An 18,260-nucleotide genomic window follows, 5' to 3' on the forward strand; every position below is an offset into this window, starting at 1 on the left:
AACCCAGGATGCTACTAAAACCCTCATCCACTCACTGGTCATCTGCAGATTGAACTACTGTAACTTCCTCCTATCTGGCCTCCCTTTCTCCCACCTCTCTCCACTCCATTCTGTCCTCAATGCTGCCGCTCAGCTCATCTTCCTCTCCAAATGCTCTACATCTGCCTCCCCTCTCCTACAGGACCTCCACTGGCTCCCCTTCCCCTTCAGAGAGCAATTCAGGGTTCATACACTCACTTGCAAAGCCCTCACCCAGGGGGCTATTCATCATCAAAAGATAAATGGCCCGGTAACCAGGCAGAAACGCTAGTTTCCACATATTTAAGTTACCGGGCCATTCATCATCAGGGCCCTTGGTATTCAGCTGGTGCTTGCTCTCGTAGCCCCAGCGCTTGCTCTCGTAGCCCCGCTCATTCCTATGGGAAGGAGTTCCTGGGATGCGAAGAGGGATCCCTCCACCGCCTCCTCACTCCCTCCCTGGCGGCTGTGCGCATGCATAGCCGGGCCGACGGGGAGGAGGTAAGTAACGCAGCTACATCAGTAGCTGCGATACTAACCGAGGGGACAGCTGCTTTTTGGAGCAGTTGTCCCCTCACCAGAGCAATGATGAATTGCTCCGGTGTCAGGCAGTGGCGTCTCTCCCCGCGGTGACACCCGGTGCGGGGAGAGACGCCATGCGCGCGGTACCTGATGAAAAGGGGGCGTGGCCTTTGTGTGGGGCGTGACAATAGGCGAGGGGCGTGACATCACGGCCCTGGTCTTCAAGGAAGGGGCGTGACACTGAGCGAGGGGCTTGGTCCCGCGGCCCGAACCCGGCCCGTGGCCGTGGTAACCAAAATCTATCAATGGGGTGGTGCCGGTGGGGGATGCAGGAGGCGCGGGCATGTGCGGTGCCGGCTCCCTCACTGACAGGAACCGAGTGCTGCACTTAATACTAAAGTGCAGCACCCGGCTCCTGTCACTGAGGGGGAGCCTGCACCTTGGTGTCACCCCTCGGCGGGTGACACCCGGGTGCGGGCCGCACCCCCGCACCCCCCTTGTGACGCCACTGGTGTCAGGCTTCCCCCGCTGCAAGTTGGATACTTAAGTATCAATACTTCGTCATCGGGGGCCATATGGCCTTCGATGATGAATAGGCCCCCCAATCCTCTCCCATTTACATCTCTGACCTCATCTCCCTTCACTCTCCTGTCCCCCTTCTTCGCTCAACAAATGCACACCGCCTCTCATGCCAACTGATTACTTCCTCTCCACTCCCGCCTCCAAGATTTTGCCCGTGCTGCTCCCTACCTCTGGAACTTGCTCCCTCTCCCCATCAGACTCTCTACCTCCCTACAAATCTTCAAACGGGCTCGCAAGACCCATTTCTTCATCAAAGCCTTCCAGCTCCCATCCTAACCCGCTGATACTTGGCTTGCTCCTTTCTCTCTGTCTACCCCATCTGTGTCACTCCTGTTTGTCTGCCTTGTCCCTTAAGAATATAAGCTCTCACGAGCAGGGCCCTCTACCCTCTTGTGCTACCCCTTATACAGTCATCTACTCCTCACTTGGGCACCTAAAACACCTTGTTGTTTACGCCCTGTTGCTTATTTGAGTGTTATGATCACTAATGCAGCAATGTGTATAAACCTTGTCCTGCACTGTACTGTATTGTACTGTAAGTCACTTGTTGCTTGTTCACTTATTTGTTTATGTACTGTGTAAGGCGCTGCGGAACACTTGTGGCGCCATATAAATAAAGGATAATACTAATTAACAAACAAGTGGACTTCTTGTCTCCTGTCTCAACCAAAGACACCTCAGACTTGTGTTATCCGTCTCAATTACAACATCTATCTCTGGGCCTGATTCAGCAAGGATCGCCATTGCAATTACGCACGCAATTCGCCGATTGTTGCGATCTGCGCATGCGTATGCATTGCAGGGCGCGAACTAGCCACTGCGATCGGGACTGCGATACGGTCAGACACGCCTGCGTTTGCCTAGCCACCCCCCGTTCCCTCCCTCAAATGCTGACCCCCGCGGCGGTTTAGACTCCGTAGAGGTAAGTATGCTATGGGTGCAGGGTGTGCGGTGCAGGGCCCCCCTGGACCCACCCTGCACCCATTATGGATACACCCCTGGGCCACTCCCAAAGGGTTGCAGTCTGTCCATCAGGCTGCGGCTTAGGGAGCACTGCCAGTGATCTCGCAGTACCTGTTCTGCACATGTTTTGTACTGTAAGTCACTTTTTGTCTTGTCTTGTCCATACAGTTTCTGTTCATGTACTATGTAAGGCGCTGTGGAGCCCTTGTCCCGCCATATAAATAAAGGATAATAATAATGGTGGGATAGAGGCCATGCTTGCCTTGTGTATTCCTAATATAGCTGCCTCCTTAGCAGGAAATATAACTGTGCATTTAGCTGCACAGCATGGTGTTAGAAATGTCACGTTTCACCTTTGTTGCAGAATGCGGAAGCCCCCTCTGCATTGCTGTGTGTTACATCATCGTTACTGTCCTACATGCGCACTTAGCGCAAGGCTGTCATATGACCAGCACACGTCGGCAAGCAGACAATCTGGTCTCACTAGAACCGGTTCTCTTTGTTGGGTCTCTCTTGGTTCTTCTTTGTACAGCATCAGCCTCACATGTCTCTGGTGTGAGATAAGAAACTTCAGTATAAATGCAAAGCCGCATCCGTAATGAGTAAGTAAATAGGATTAGAAAGTAGAACTTCACTGTTTGTTTTATAATTTACTGCTGCCGCCGAGTTACTGGTGACAGTTATTTGCATTGCATTGATAACCATTGTGTTATCTATTGTAGATGGAAACAGTTACGGTAGTAGGTCTGAAGATTATTTGGATATATAATATACTAGCTAGAGTACCCATCATTGCCTGTGTTTAAATCTTCAAGTTATTATGTGTTGTTGTCCAAATCCATTCAGTGGAAGGCCCAGAACAGGCTCCCAGGGTCAAAGTTCTGCCCAGCGTAAATCAACGGGAGGTCCAACCCGGGACCTCAAACCCCCTAGTATGTCTTCTGGGATCCAATGTTATCACTCTGTGAAGTTTCCATCCAAATTCATCCAGTGGAAGGCTCAGAACAGGCTCCCAGGGTCAAAGTTCTGCCCAGTGTGCACCAAGGGGAGGTCCGACCGGGACCCTAACCCCCTTAAAACCTGACCAGGATCCAACTGGACCACCTTGCATTGGTTTCATCCCAATTGGTGCAGGGGTGTCTGAATGCATAACCAGACAGACAGACAGATAAATTTTCTATATAAGCATAGGGACGCCCACTGCTGCCTTCTCTTAAACATCGGTACCATCGACGTGCCACAGCCCACCATGCTTCATATGCGGAGAGTCTGACCAGGCGCAAACTCTGCAGCTCTCCTGTCACACAGAGAGGTCTCTCTGCTAAACCGATGGCAATGGATAATTTATGCACGCGCATGAACGGCGTTTAGTCGGTCAGACACGCCTGCATTTGCCTAGCTACCCCCCCGTTACCTCCCCCAAACGCTGACTACCTGTCACTCACTTTGCGAATGGATCCTCCGTGCTGCCGTCATCGCAAACCAATCGCTGCGCGTGCGCTGTGCGGTTTACACGCATGCGCAATGGCAGACAATCGCTCGATCTGCCTTTAAAAATTGCCATTGCGTCCATCTCTGAATCAGGCCCACAATGCAATGTGTTTTAATGTCACTTACCCGTCCAGTGCAGTCTCTCTGTGACGCGGCTTTGACTGTGCTGTAGAACTGCCTTATGCACAGGAGCTCCAGGCACTCTAATGAGAATGGCCAATGCTGCCCAGCGCCACCTAGTGGGTGTGACCTATTGGTGAATGGGAGACCCTTGACCTGTGTTCTCACGATCTCAGGACATCTGGAAATGTAGGACATCCCTCCTTCCGTGAGGGGGCTGAATGTCTGCGTACAGCGAGGGGCGTGGCAGGGTAATGATGTGGCATTGGGGGCGGGGTCACTTGATTGCGACATTGTGCTTCCGCCCCCTCTTCACAATGCCGAAAATATTGGCATTGTGAAGCAGGGAGCGGGGCCACGATGACGCGATTCAGTGTGAATCGTGGCACTGCCCCCCCTGCTGCGGGGGTTTCTATGAGTAGCGGGGGTGGCAGGCGGCAGCCGGGAGGCTAGCCTGCCTTTCCGGGGGGTCTGGAGCGTCATCCAATATTCAGGTAGGCAAGCATGAGTAAAACTGACAGGCCCAAACAGCACCCCCTGCCCTGCGTTGCCCTGTGCCATGGCACTGGTCGCACTGCCCTAGTTACAGCCCTGATAGTACAGTAGGTCAGCCATGAGGGATCATAAACGAACCATACTTGCCTACTTTTGAAAAAGCATTTCAGGGAGATTGTGAAAGCAGCACCTATGATCGCGGCGGTAAAGTGGGCGTGTCCTGCTACATCTAGGGGGCGTGTCATAATACTGACTTACATATATCCAAATGTAAATGAGCCCCAAAGCAGTTAGTAAGATCCATTGGTTGATAAAAACACACTGATACTTTTCAGGAAATACATGTAGCCATAGGGATCATTGGCCCTCATTCAGAGCCGTACGCTCTGAGCAGAGCGCACGCTCTGAATGAGGGCCGGCCTCCATAACTATGGAGTGTCCTCCTGGACGCTCGTATAGCTGTGGGTCACCACCCACAGCCTATACGAGCGTGCAGTTTGATGGTCAAGACCATCGCGACCATCGAAACTGCGTGCCGGAGCCTGCGGTTGAGGTTTTCAACCTCAAGGCCCGGAGTGATTTTGGCTCTATCAGAGCCAAAATCACTCCCACTGACATCACTAGTGATGTCAGTGGGCCGGCTTCTGACGGGAGGCGTTCCCTTAGGAACGCCCCCGTCAGGGAGGCACGCCCACCAAAGGGGGCGTGCTGCCAATCAACATCGACAGCACGCCCCCTTTGATCAGACACAACGAGCGAAGGAAAGTCCTTCGCTCATCGCGTCTGGCGCATGCGCACGAAGGAGCTCCCTCCGTCGTGCGCATGCTCAGTGTAGAACATCGACCCACTTGCGAGTGGACAGCCGCTCGCGAGTGGGTCTGAATCAGGGCCATTGTGCCTTATACCCAATGCAGGGACATGATACTAATGATCACATTTGAATGTACACATTTCTGTTTACAGCTACATAATGGTGGTAAGGTGCAATCAGGGAGATTACCAGGCTTGCCCACCCTCACGATTTGGCCGGGAGCCTCCCGAATATTGGGTGCCGCTCCGGCCCTCAGGAAAGGCAAGCAAGCCTCCCGACATTCCCCAACCCTCCCGACCTCCCCCCAGAATACACTAGAAATCCCCGCAGGGGGGGTGACGCGATTCACGCTGAATCGCATCATCGTGGCCCTGCCCCCTGCTTCACAGTGCCGAAAATAATGGCATTGTGAAGAGGGGACGTGGCCACGATGATGCGATCACGCGGCCCTTCCCCCGGCTTCGCCCCCAACCTGTCCAGACATGCCCCCCGCTGTTAGCCGACAGTCAGCTACCTCCTGGAAGGAGGGAGCTGATTGTCGGCAAGTATGGAGATTACTAGCCTCTTCAGGGAGACAGGGAGATTGCTACTATTTCAGGAAGTCTCCCTGACAATCAGGGAGAGTTGGCAAGTATGGAACATGGTAATACTCTGAAATATGTCAGCTCCAATACAATGGTCTCCCACTATTGGGAGAAAGGTGAATGGAATTAGACAACATGTGGTGGGTACGTGGTACAGTAGATGTAATTGTAGGAACAAGCCGGAGGTTTGCTCTGTGTTCCATATAGAGACGCATCCTTCTAATTCCAACAGACTCTTCCGTCCACTTGGTATTTCAGCCCCACAAATTATTTCCGGCAAAGCCTACGCATGTGAGTTTTCATGTGTGTGTTCCCATCAGTGATTTTCTTATGACACCTCCCATAAAGTGCAAATTTGTGAAGTGCAGATTTTCTGCCATCTATGCCATGGAGTACTGTAACTCAAGGTCTCCATATGTCACTCGCTGGCCTCCCTATCCAGTTTTCCTGATGATGTTCAATAATTATTTATTGAATTTGCCTTTGAATGTTCTGTGATCTTCACGATGAAGCTCTAATTTGGAAATACACCACCCAACTCTGGGGCTTCTCATGGACAGGTGAACTTCATTGAAGCACTTTAATTGTACACATGTTGACTCCAATCCATTGATTATGTGACCTCCGAAGACAACTGACTGGACCAGGGATTAGTTAAGTGTATTTTGTCATAAGGGGTGCATAGTTACATGTGCAATTTATTTTATTTGTAATTCATTAAGAAAAAGCTTTAAGCCAGATATTTGTGTTGCTCTTTTTTTTTCCAGATAGAAGCTGCAATGGATGCAATGCACAAACAGAGACAGCTACATTATAAGAAGACAATAGATGTATGTATTGATTTGCAATAGAAGTAAAATGACCCCCGAGAAACGTCCCTGTTTAACTTCTTCCTGTGAGCCCAGAAATAAGTTTTGTAGGTGCTTCATTCGCCTTTTTCTTGGGTTTGGTATGACTGGTCGACAGCATAATGATGACAGGAGAAAGCCGACAGCATAATAATGTTGTTTAAAGCATTTTACTGTGTCGGCATTATACTCTAACTTTAAAATGATGCTTTACTATCATGTTTAAAGTTAGATAAAGTCAGATGGCAGAGATAACGCAGCTCTTATCACCAATAGCCTGTCAGGGTTCAGCCTAGGATTGTCTGTCTCTTACCTCTGTGCCGCCTTCCACTGACTTCTCGTGCGGTCAGACGTCTGGTGCGGCGGCGGGTGATGCGCTGAGTATTCTGACTTAGGCGCTTCTGGACTTCCATGGTCGGTCTTGTGTCTTGGGGATCGTGGTTCCTTTCATGGGCGCCGCCATGACAGTCCTTCTCATGTGACAGCATCTCCAACCATTGGTAGCATGGTCTCGGTCAGCTGACGCTGTTCTCCTATCAACTGCTGCCCCTGGGTATATAACTGGCTCCAGGACTCCAACGTCTGTCATTCCTAGTGTATGCTAGCTGAGTCCTCATTCCAGGTTCCTCTGAGATTACTTCTGTGTCTTCTCTAGTAGTTCGAAGAGGAAATAAGAAGAGCAGTGACTTGGAAAACTATTAGGAATAAATAAATGACCACTTAGGAACAATTCAGAAACTTCAAAGGTTATTGTGTAGAAATTTCCTGCAGTGTTATAAAAGGCGCCTGGCAAACCCATGACTATAATCGCCCACCCTCCCGGGATTAACTGGAGATACCTGAATGAGAGTACTCCCGGTACAGTGAGTAACTCTCCTGCATCCCACACAGGGACAAATTAACAATAGGGCAGATGGAACTACAGTCCCAGGCCTCTACACAGGAGCTACCGCGCACTGACCGCTTCAGTAAATTCCGGGCGCTAGTCTGTACCCGGAGTCTACTGCGTACACGCAGGTCACCGGGGACATGGCACGGCAGCCATTTTCCCAGTGATTTCCCAACAGATAGCTGGGAAAATGGCCACAGCAGCCATTTTCCAAGCGTTTTGTGTAGCGCCTCTCCAGCTGACCTGGGACTTCGGCTTCGGAGGACTTCGAAGTATTAATAAGTATGGGCCCGCGTGCACCGCACACCCTGCACCCATTATAGATAAGCCCCCTGCCTCTACATAAAAATAGGCAATACATCATGATAACATGACGATGATCAGCCGCCCAGTGTTTTGAGTGATCATGCCATTGCCTCTTGCTTGATTTGCATCATCACACAGTGAGGGGGAGGGGCCATGGTGACAACTTGCCCCTCCCCCCCACCCCCAATGCCCCACCTACTACACTAGGAAAGTGGGCAGGGTTCGGCCTACTCTCGGGGGACTCTGGGAGAACTCCTTTAAGATTGGGATTCATCAGGACACACTAGGATGGTAGCCGAGTATGAGCGCATCCCTACCCGCAGGACGTTTTAATACATTGGGGAATATTTATTCAAGATTGGCTGAAAGGGAAAAATGTGTTTTTAACCTTAACAATCAATTAACCAATAGTGTTGCAGTTTACAAAATGCCAACACATATCCTATTGGTTGCTAGGGTCGATATACAATGACTCTCCCTCACTAAACCGCCTTTGTGTTCCCGCAGTGTAAGAAGACATATGAGCAGAAGTGTCGGGAAAAAGAGGAGGCGGAACAGAATGTCGCACGCTGCAACAAAAACACTATGAATCAGAAGCAACAGGACAAGGTATTTGCAGTATATGGCCTCGGTACTCTGTGACCGTGACCTACACACAGCACGGGCAGCCATTTTATGAACCAATAGTCACAAGAATGCAGCCTACGAAGTGGCGACGCACGGCCTCCATTTTGTTCAAGTGCACTTCAAAGCAGCAATCCCACGTGGTCTATTTACTTATTTTCATTTAGCTCCTTCACTACTAAGGGCAAAGTAGACTTGTCCTGGCCACCACAGGGATTCCAATGGGAGACGTCATTAAGCCCAGCACCCTAACCATGTGGACATTTTAACCATGTCGACCTAAATACATGTCTACATATTGATCGTCGACCTAATGACCATTCTGTCTGACTGTCAAGATTCTGACTGTCGACATTCAGAACCTGTCGGCATTCTGATGTCGGTACTCGGAATGTCGACCTAAATGTCGACAAGTCGGCCGCACACCCCCTCCAGTAACTACTCTACAGAAATTTTCAGAAGCCAAAAATGGGGTAGTCAACATTAAACTGCTGTATCTACCCCATCCTGGCACCCACGGACTCAGGGCCTGGTTCAGCAAGGATTGCAATGGCAAAGCTGCACGCAGGCTATAGATATATGATGTATGCTTGCAGGCTATATATATGATGTATGTATGCAGGCTATAGATATATGATGTTTGCATTCAGGCTATAGATATGATGTATGCACGTAGGCTCTAGATATATGATGTATGCACGGAGGCTATAGATATCATGTATTCACTCAGGCTCTAGATATATGATGTATACACGCAGGCTATAGATATATGATGTATGCACGCAGGCTATAGATATATGATGTATGCACGCAGGCTATAGATATGATGTATGCAGGCAGGCTATAGATATATGATATATGCATGCAGGCTATAGATATGATGTATACACGCAGGCTCTAGATATATGATGTATGCACGCAGGCTATAGATATAATGTATTCACTCAGGCTATAGATATATGATGTATGCACGCAGGGTATAGATATGATGTATGCACGCAGGCTATAGATATATGATGTATGCACGCAGGCTATAGATATATGATGTATGCACGCAATCTATAGATATATGAGGTATTCACGCAGGCTATAGATATGATGTATGCACACAGTCTATAGATATATGATGTATGCACGCAGGCTATAGATATGATGTATGCACGCAGGCTATAGATATATGATGTATGCACGCAATCTATAGATATATGATGTATGCACGCAGGGTATAGATATATGAGGTATTCACGCAGGCAGCTTAGCTATTCCATCTGTGCAGATGTGGTAATGCAGCTGGCGGCATCACACCACCTGCAAACATTACAGCTGCATTGTCCAACGCAGCATCGGATAATCTGCGGGAACATCCGCCGCAGATGAGAGGAAGAGGCCAGGAAATCTCCATCAGCTGACGGAGATCCTGGTCTCTTCTCCTCCCCCCCCCCAATGACGGCCATCGACGCCCCCTCCCCGCCCCGTCAATAACAGTGTGCTGCCAGTCTGCGTGCGGGGTCGCAGACCCGTTCTGCACTTGCGCAGAAAGGGTCATGCTCCTGCGCAGATCGCCGATCATCCCCCTTCTCACATTTTAGATATGCCGTACACAGTTGTGAATGGCAATAGGACACAAAACATCGCTCAACTGCGGGAACATCAGAATAACGTCTATATCTGAGCCAGGCCGTAAATCATTAAAAGCAGCCGGAGGAAACAAAACCAGGAGAATGGTAATTACAAAGCATCTCAATTTGCTGCTTTAATATTAATAGCCCAAATGGGATTCTGGACCCCGTAGCCCAAACAGCTAGAACCAGACGGGACCTCATTCAGAGTCTCTCGCAAGATGCGATCGTTCTTTGCGCTGTAAGGACGCCCTCTATGTCTTAGTGAGCGACGGCAGTTAGCGTACGCTGGACTATAAAACCTCCCACCTGTCACTCGCAGCACACGTCATCTCCGGGAAGATTCTGATTAATCGTGGACATCGAGGGCCATGGGAGCTGCTTGCAGCGTTTGGGGTTGACCTAACCTACCCCAAGCACTGCGAGCAGTTCAGGCTAAAAAACAGCCAAGTCACGTGTGCTATGACGCTACTTTGCTAATTATGCACACCCATTAACGCCATTCTGATGGTCAGACACACCTGCGTTCACACAACCACTCCCCCGTTCACAAGCACCTTCCCGTTGCCACCCACAAACGGCGCTACCTGTCACTCAAAGCAGCGACCTGAAACGAATGACTTGCACACGCGCACTGCGAATTATACGCATGTGCAGATGTGCGATTATCGCTCCCAGCGAGCGTGCCCTAGCGAGAGACTCTGAATGAGGTCCATGGCCTTTGTTCTTGACTGCAAACCTCAGCTGAATAGGAGGATTAGTAGTATCACCTAGTGACCTTTGTATGCATAATATTACAGTAATGGGATCTTTCAGTAGAGGGGGGACGGATTTCATAAAATGTGTTTTTAAATTAATTTAAGTAAAAAAAATGACATCGCTATGAATGCTTGGTCAGCGAAAAAGTGCTGGGGCTCTTCCAAAGTGCCCAGGCCTGTGAGAGCTGGGTTAACGATGGCAATAATGACCGCTGGATTGGCAATTCTGGTAAAGGGGTGTACAGATGTGTCCTTATACATCTATGCTGCAGTTGCGCTAAAAAGCCCCTCTTGGCGCGCCAGGTCCTGTGAGACTCTGCTAGCACCAGGGTTTTTTCTGCATCTTTATGCACCGAACGCAAAGCTATGCGATTAGGATGCACAAGCAGACTGTGCTGATTCACTTGTGTGCAGCTGAGTCTCTGATTCTGTATACGAAGTGCCACAATGTAATGGCCACAGCTTTTTTTCATTACAAGTACCATTGTGGTTCATATACAGACTCAGGAGCACACAGATATACAGGTGTCACATATCACATTACTCAGCGCAGTCTCCCATATACAGACTCAGGAGCACACATATATACAGGTGTCACATATCACATTACTCAGCACAGTCTCCTATATACAGACTCAGGAGCACACAGATATACAGGTGTCACATATCACATTACTCAGCGCAGTCTCCCATATACAGACTCAGGAGCACACAGATATACAGGTCTCCCATATACAGACTCAGGAGCACACAGATATACAGGTGTCACATATCACATTACTCAGCGCAGTCTCCCATATACAGACTCAGGAGCACACAGATATACAGGTGTCACATATCACATTACTCAGCGCAGTCTCCCATATACAGACTCAGGAGTACACAGATATACAGGTCTCCCTTATACAGACTCAGGAGCACACAGATATACAGGTCTCCCATATACAGACTCAGGAGCACACAGATATACAGGTATCACATATCGCATTACTCAGCGCAGTCTCCCATATACAGACTCAGGAGCACACATATATACAGGTGTCACATATCACATTACTCAGCGCAGTCTCCCATATACAGACTCAGGAGCATACAGATATACAGGTGTCACATATCACATTACTCAGCGCAGTCTCCCATATACAGACTCAGGAGCACACAGATATACAGGTGTCACATATCACATTACTCAGCGCAGTCTCCCATATACAGACTCAGGAGCACACAGATATACAGGTGTCACATATCACATTACTCAGCGCAGTCTCCCATATACAGACTCAGGAGCACACAGATATACAGGTGTCACATATCACATTACTCAGCGCAGTCTCCCATATACAGACTCAGGAGCACACAGATATACAGGTGTCACATATCACATTACTCAGCACAGTCTCCCATATACAGACTCAGGAGCACACAGATATACAGGTGCCACATATCACATTACTCAGCGCAGTCTCCCATATACAGACTCAGGAGCACACAGATATACAGGTGTCACATATCACATTACTCAGCACAGTCTCCCATATACAGAGTCAGGAGCACACAGATATACAGGTGTCACATATCACCACTCAGCGCAGTCTCCCATATACAGACTCAGGAGCACACAGATATACAGGTGTCACATATCACATTACTCAGCGCAGTCTCCCGTATACAGACTCGGGAGCACACAGATACACAGGTGTCACATATCACATTACTCAGCGCAGTCTCCCATATACAGACTCAGGAGCACACAGATATACAGGTGTCACATATCACATTACTCAGCGCAGTCTCCCATATACAGACTCAGGAGCACACAGATATACAGGTGTCACATATCACATTACTCAGCGCAGTCTCCCATATACAGACTCAGGAGCACACAGATATACAGGTGTCACATATCACATTACTCAGCGCAGTCTCCCGTATACAGACTCGGGAGCACACAGATACACAGGTGTCACATATCACATTACTCAGCACAGTCTCCTATATACAGACTCAGGAGCACACAGATATACAGGTGTCACATATCACATTACTCAGCGCAGTCTCCCATATACAGACTCAGGAGCACACAGATATACAGGTGTCACATATCACATTACTCAGCGCAGTCTCCCAAATACAGACTCAGGAGCACACAGATATACAGGTGTCACATATCACATTACTCAGCGCAGTCTCCCATATACAGACTCAGGAGCACACAGATATACAGGTGTCACCTATCACATTACTCAGCGCAGTCTCTCATATACAGACTCAGGAGCACACAGATATACAGGTGTCACATATCACATTACTGAGCACAGTCTCCCATATACAGACTCAGGAGCACACAGATATACAGGTGTCACATTACTCAGCGCAGTCTCCCATATACAGACTCAGGAGCACACAGATATACAGGTGTCACATTACTCAGCGCAGTCTCCCATATACAGACTCAGGAGCACACAGATATACAGGTGTCACATATCACATTACTCAGCGCAGTCTCCCATATACAGACTCAGGAGCACACAGATATACAGGTGTCACATATCACATTACTCAGCGCAGTCTCCCGTATACAGACTCGGGAGCACACAGATACACAGGTGTCACATATCACATTACTCAGCGCAGTCTCCCATATACAGACTCAGGAGCACACAGATATACAGGTGTCACATATCACATTACTCAGCGCAGTCTCCCGTATACAGACTCGGGAGCACACAGATACACAGGTGTCACATATCACATTACTCAGCGCAGTCTCCCATATACAGACTCAGGAGCACACAGATATACAGGTGTCACATATCACATTACTCAGCGCAGTCTCCCATATACAGACTCAGGAGCACACAGATATACAGGTGTCACATATCACATTACTCAGCGCAGTCTCCCATATACAGACTCAGGAGCACACAGATATACAGGTCTCCCATATACAGACTCAGGAGCACACAGATATACAGGTGTCACATATCACATTACTCAGCACAGTCTCCCATATACAGACTCAGGAGCACACAGATATACAGGTGTCACATATCACATTACTCAGCGCAGTCTCCCATATACAGACTCAGGAGTACACAGATATACAGGTCTCCCTTATACAGACTCAGGAGCACACAGATATACAGGTCTCCCATATACAGACTCAGGAGCACACAGATATACAGGTGTCACATATCACATTACTCAGCACAGTCTCCTATATACAGACTCAGGAGCACACAGATATACAGGTGTCACATATCACATTACTCAGCGCAGTCTCCCATATACAGACTCAGGAGTACACAGATATACAGGTGTCACATATCTCATTACTCAGCTCAGTCTCCATATACAGACTCAGGAGCACACAGATATACAGGTGTCACATATCACATTACTCAGCGCAGTCTCCCATATACAGACTCAGGAGCACACAGATATACAGGTGTCACATATCACATTACTCAGCACAGTCTCCTATATACAGACTCAGGAGCACACAGATATACAGGTATCACATATCGCATTACTCAGCGCAGTCTCCCATATACAGACTCAGGAGCACACATATATACAGGTGTCACATATCACATTACTCAGCGCAGTCTCCCATATACAGACTCAGGAGCACACAGATATACAGGTGTCACATATCACATTACTCAGCGCAGTCTCCCATATACAGACTCAGGAGCACACAGATATACAGGTGTCCCATATCACATTACTCAGCGCAGTCTCCCGTATACAGACTCGGGAGCACACAGATACACAGTTGTCACATATCACATTACTCAGCGCAGTCTCCCATATACAGACTCAGGAGCACACAGATATACAGGTGTCACATATCACATTACTCAGCACAGTCTCCTATATACAGACTCAGGAGCACACAGATATACAGGTGTCACATATCACATTACTCAGCACAGTCTCCCATATACAGACTCAGGAGCACACAGATATACAGGTGTCACATATCACATTGCTCAGCGCAGTCTCCCATATACAGACTCAGGAGCACACAGATACACAGGTGTCACATATCACATTACTCAGCGCAGTCTCCCATATACAGACTCAGGAGCACACAGATATACAGGTGTCACATATCACATTACTCAGCGCAGTCTCCCATATACAGACTCAGGAGCACACAGATATACAGGTGTCACATATCACATTACTCAGCGCAGTCTCCCATATACAGACTCAGGAGCACACAGATATACAGGTGTCACATATCACATTACTCAGCGCAGTCTCCCGTATACAGACTCGGGAGCACACAGGTGTCACATATCACATTACTCAGCACAGTCTCCTATATACAGACTCAGGAGCACACAGATATACAGGTGTCACATATCACATTACTCAGCGCAGTCTCCCATATACAGACTCAGGAGCACACAGATATACAGGTGTCACATATCACATTACTCAGCGCAGTCTCCCATATACAGACTCAGGAGCACACAGATATACAGGTGTCACCTATCACATTACTCAGCGCAGTCTCCCATATACAGACTCAGGAGCACACAGATATACAGGTGTCACATATCACATTACTCAGCACAGTCTCCCATATACAGACTCAGGAGCACACAGATATACAGGTGTCACATTACTCAGCGCAGTCTCCCATATACAGACTCAGGAGCACACAGATATACAGGTGTCACATATCACATTACTCAGCGCAGTCTCCCATATACAGACTCAGGAGCACACAGATATACAGGTGTCACATATCACATTACTCAGCGCAGTCTCCCGTATACAGACTCGGGAGCACACAGATACACAGGTGTCACATATCACATTGCTCAGCGCAGTCTCCCATATACAGACTCAGGAGCACACAGATACACAGGTGTCACATATCACATTACTCAGCGCAGTCTCCCATATACAGACTCAGGAGCACACAGATATACAGGTGTCACATATCACATTACTCAGCGCAGTCTCCCGTATACAGACTCGGGAGCACACAGATACACAGGTGTCACATATCACATTACTCAGCACAGTCTCCCATATACAGGCTCAGGAGCACACAGATATACAGGTGTCACATATCACATTACTCAGCACAGTCTCCCATATACAGGCTCAGGATCACACAGATATACAGGTGTCACATATCACATTACTCAGCGCAGTCTCCCATATACAGACGCAGGAGCACACAGATATACAGGTGTCACATATCACATTACTCAGCGCAGTCTCCCATATACAGACTCAGGAGCACACAGATATACAGGTGTCCCATATCACATTACTCAGCACAGTCTCCCATATACAGGCTCAGGATCACACAGATATACAGGTGTCACATATCACATTACTCAGCGCAGTCTGCTTCGATTTTGATGCATTTTCGGTGAAAAAATAGAACGCCCGACGCTAGCAGAGTAGCACGGGACCTAGCGGCTCACTCACGCCAGGCAAGTCGCGCTGCGTGGCGTATTAAGGCTAGATGTATGAGGACACATCTGTATTATTCCAAAACAATAAAGAAAAGAGGACATGCTCACCATTTTATTATCAGAAACATATCTTGCTCAGTAATGTTATAGTACAAAGTATACTGTCCTGTTATCCGGTCCCCCCCCATGCCTTGTTGCATGCACGCAGTAGTATTGTTAGTGCATCCGCCCTCTGCCTTCTGAGTTACATAAATAGGACATTCCCATGGGCAGGGCAGGGACAGCACAGTTGTGCGCCTGAAATAGGCGAATGGTAGTAGCAAAGATGAGAGCCGCACCACAGCACCCAGTCTTCAGGCAAAAGCTGCCAGCCGGGACGTTAGCTTAGATTTTGCTGCACCATAAAAGCTAAATGTTACGTTCTGAGTGGAGTTACTGAGTAAGGGGCCATTTTACCTGGAATTAAAGAACCATACCGGTGACCGGTACATTTTGTGTTCTTTTATTTATTTCAGATTTACACAAAACTGGCTCATTCCAAGATAACCGCGGAAGATGCTGGTAAGTAATGTAGTATATATTGCACATTGCATTTTCATTTCACTCAGAGTCTATTGCATTTCCAGAGAATGGGTCTGACTGTGCATCCGACGCAAATGCGCATGGCTCTCTCAGATATCTGCAAACTTCGCATGTGCCGTAGAAAGCGATCGCATGCCGCGCATATGCCGTATCATGCATACCCACATGGACGGAGGATGAAGAGGCAGCAGGGAGCCATCCATTGATAACTCCTTCTAAGAAATGGGCGGCTACAAATCAGACTCGCGGAACTTATCAGTCTCGTGGGAGTGTTGCTGGTGTGTCATGGGCGTGTAAGCCGACTTCCGTATTCGCTAGGAGCAGGGCTGGCTCTAGGGGGTGTTCCACCTGAGCGGTCGAACAGGGGCGTCACCCATAGTGGGCACACCCTTCCCCAGCATTCCAATTTCAGCGGGACAGTACTGTCCCGCTGCTCCACCCGTGGGCCGAAGTGGCCCGCGGGTGGTCAAATCAGTGCCGCGAGAGGGCTGGGGGACGCCCAGCTAGTGAGGCTCCCCCAAGCCTGACGTTATTTTGGAGGCACGCCCCGCAGATAACGTCACGTAAGGAGGCCTGACCTATGGTAATTAGGCCACGCCCCCAATTTCATCCGCAGAGCACTCGGCCGGCACAGGGCGCTATTAGCCCTGGAGCCGGCCCTGGCTAGGAGAGAGTGGACGGAGATAGAGTGCCTATTTCTGACAGATTAATTTCACCCAGCATGGGGTACACACCTGTCCTTCCCAGCGGCCGGACGGCCTACCGTCCTGCTGACCTAGTGACCGATTGATAAGGTATACACACTTACCAATCAGCCGCTCGATATGTCTGCCCAGACACCACAACTGGGCGCCCAGTGGTGATGTTATTGTCGGCGGTTCCTGCGGTCAACATAACAGGTCGGATGGTCACCCATACACACCAGCAGATCTGCAAGATATATTGCGTCTACTGTGCTGTACGGCTGACATGATTAGCTATGAATGATATAATGTGTGGCCACGCACTGAACGATATACTATACAGTGTATACCTAGCATTAGTCCCGATACTAATGACAATGGCATATGAAGATGGACGAATATTCAGCATAGACGGGCCGATGCGCGCATTAGCCTAAGGAAGCGAGCTTCTGTGGCCAGACAGACGGAAAAGCCACCGCAGATACACCCAACTCAAAGTCGGGCCTAATGTCCTTACAAGAATGCAGGCAGATGACAAAACTCAATATGGTACTTTGGGCCTGATTCAGAGCCGCTCGTAAGCGGACGCTCGTTCGTTCCGAGTGATGTTTGCACAACTGCGCGTGCGTACGGATCATAATATGCGCGAACCAGTCAGTGCGGCCGAAAATCGTTTGTTCGCTAAATAGCGAATGCCTGCTATTTTGAGTGACAGGAGGAGGCGTATGTGGGTGGTAACAGGGGAAGGTGCTTGAAAACGGGGAGTGGAGATCTGAACGCAGGCATGCTTAAAGGTCAAAACGGGCGTTTTAAGGGTGTGCATAATTATTACAGCAGCGTCACTGGGTTATTTTATAGTCAGAACTGCTCGCAAGATTGCGGTAGGAAAAACCAACCACAAGAATTGTGAGCAGTTCA

The 18,260-nt window shown here is 48.7% G+C and overlaps 1 protein-coding gene across 1 annotated transcript in view; it reads left to right on the forward strand.

Moving 5' to 3' along the window:
* The window catches only part of PSTPIP2 (proline-serine-threonine phosphatase interacting protein 2), a 177,303-nt gene that overhangs the window by 146,721 nt on the left and 12,322 nt on the right, over positions 1–18,260 (forward strand). The window contains exons 6-8 of the mRNA XM_088476514.1: positions 6,354–6,416; positions 8,137–8,238; positions 16,593–16,638. Of these exons, the coding sequence (XP_088332640.1) occupies positions 6,354–6,416; positions 8,137–8,238; positions 16,593–16,638 (211 nt within the window). The remainder of the gene's footprint in view (positions 1–6,353; positions 6,417–8,136; positions 8,239–16,592; positions 16,639–18,260) is intronic.

Source organism: Taudactylus pleione, unplaced genomic scaffold (genome assembly GCF_031769625.1).
Source record: "Taudactylus pleione unplaced genomic scaffold, aTauple2 ptg000189l, whole genome shotgun sequence".
Classification (NCBI taxonomy): Eukaryota; Metazoa; Chordata; class Amphibia; order Anura; family Myobatrachidae; genus Taudactylus; species Taudactylus pleione.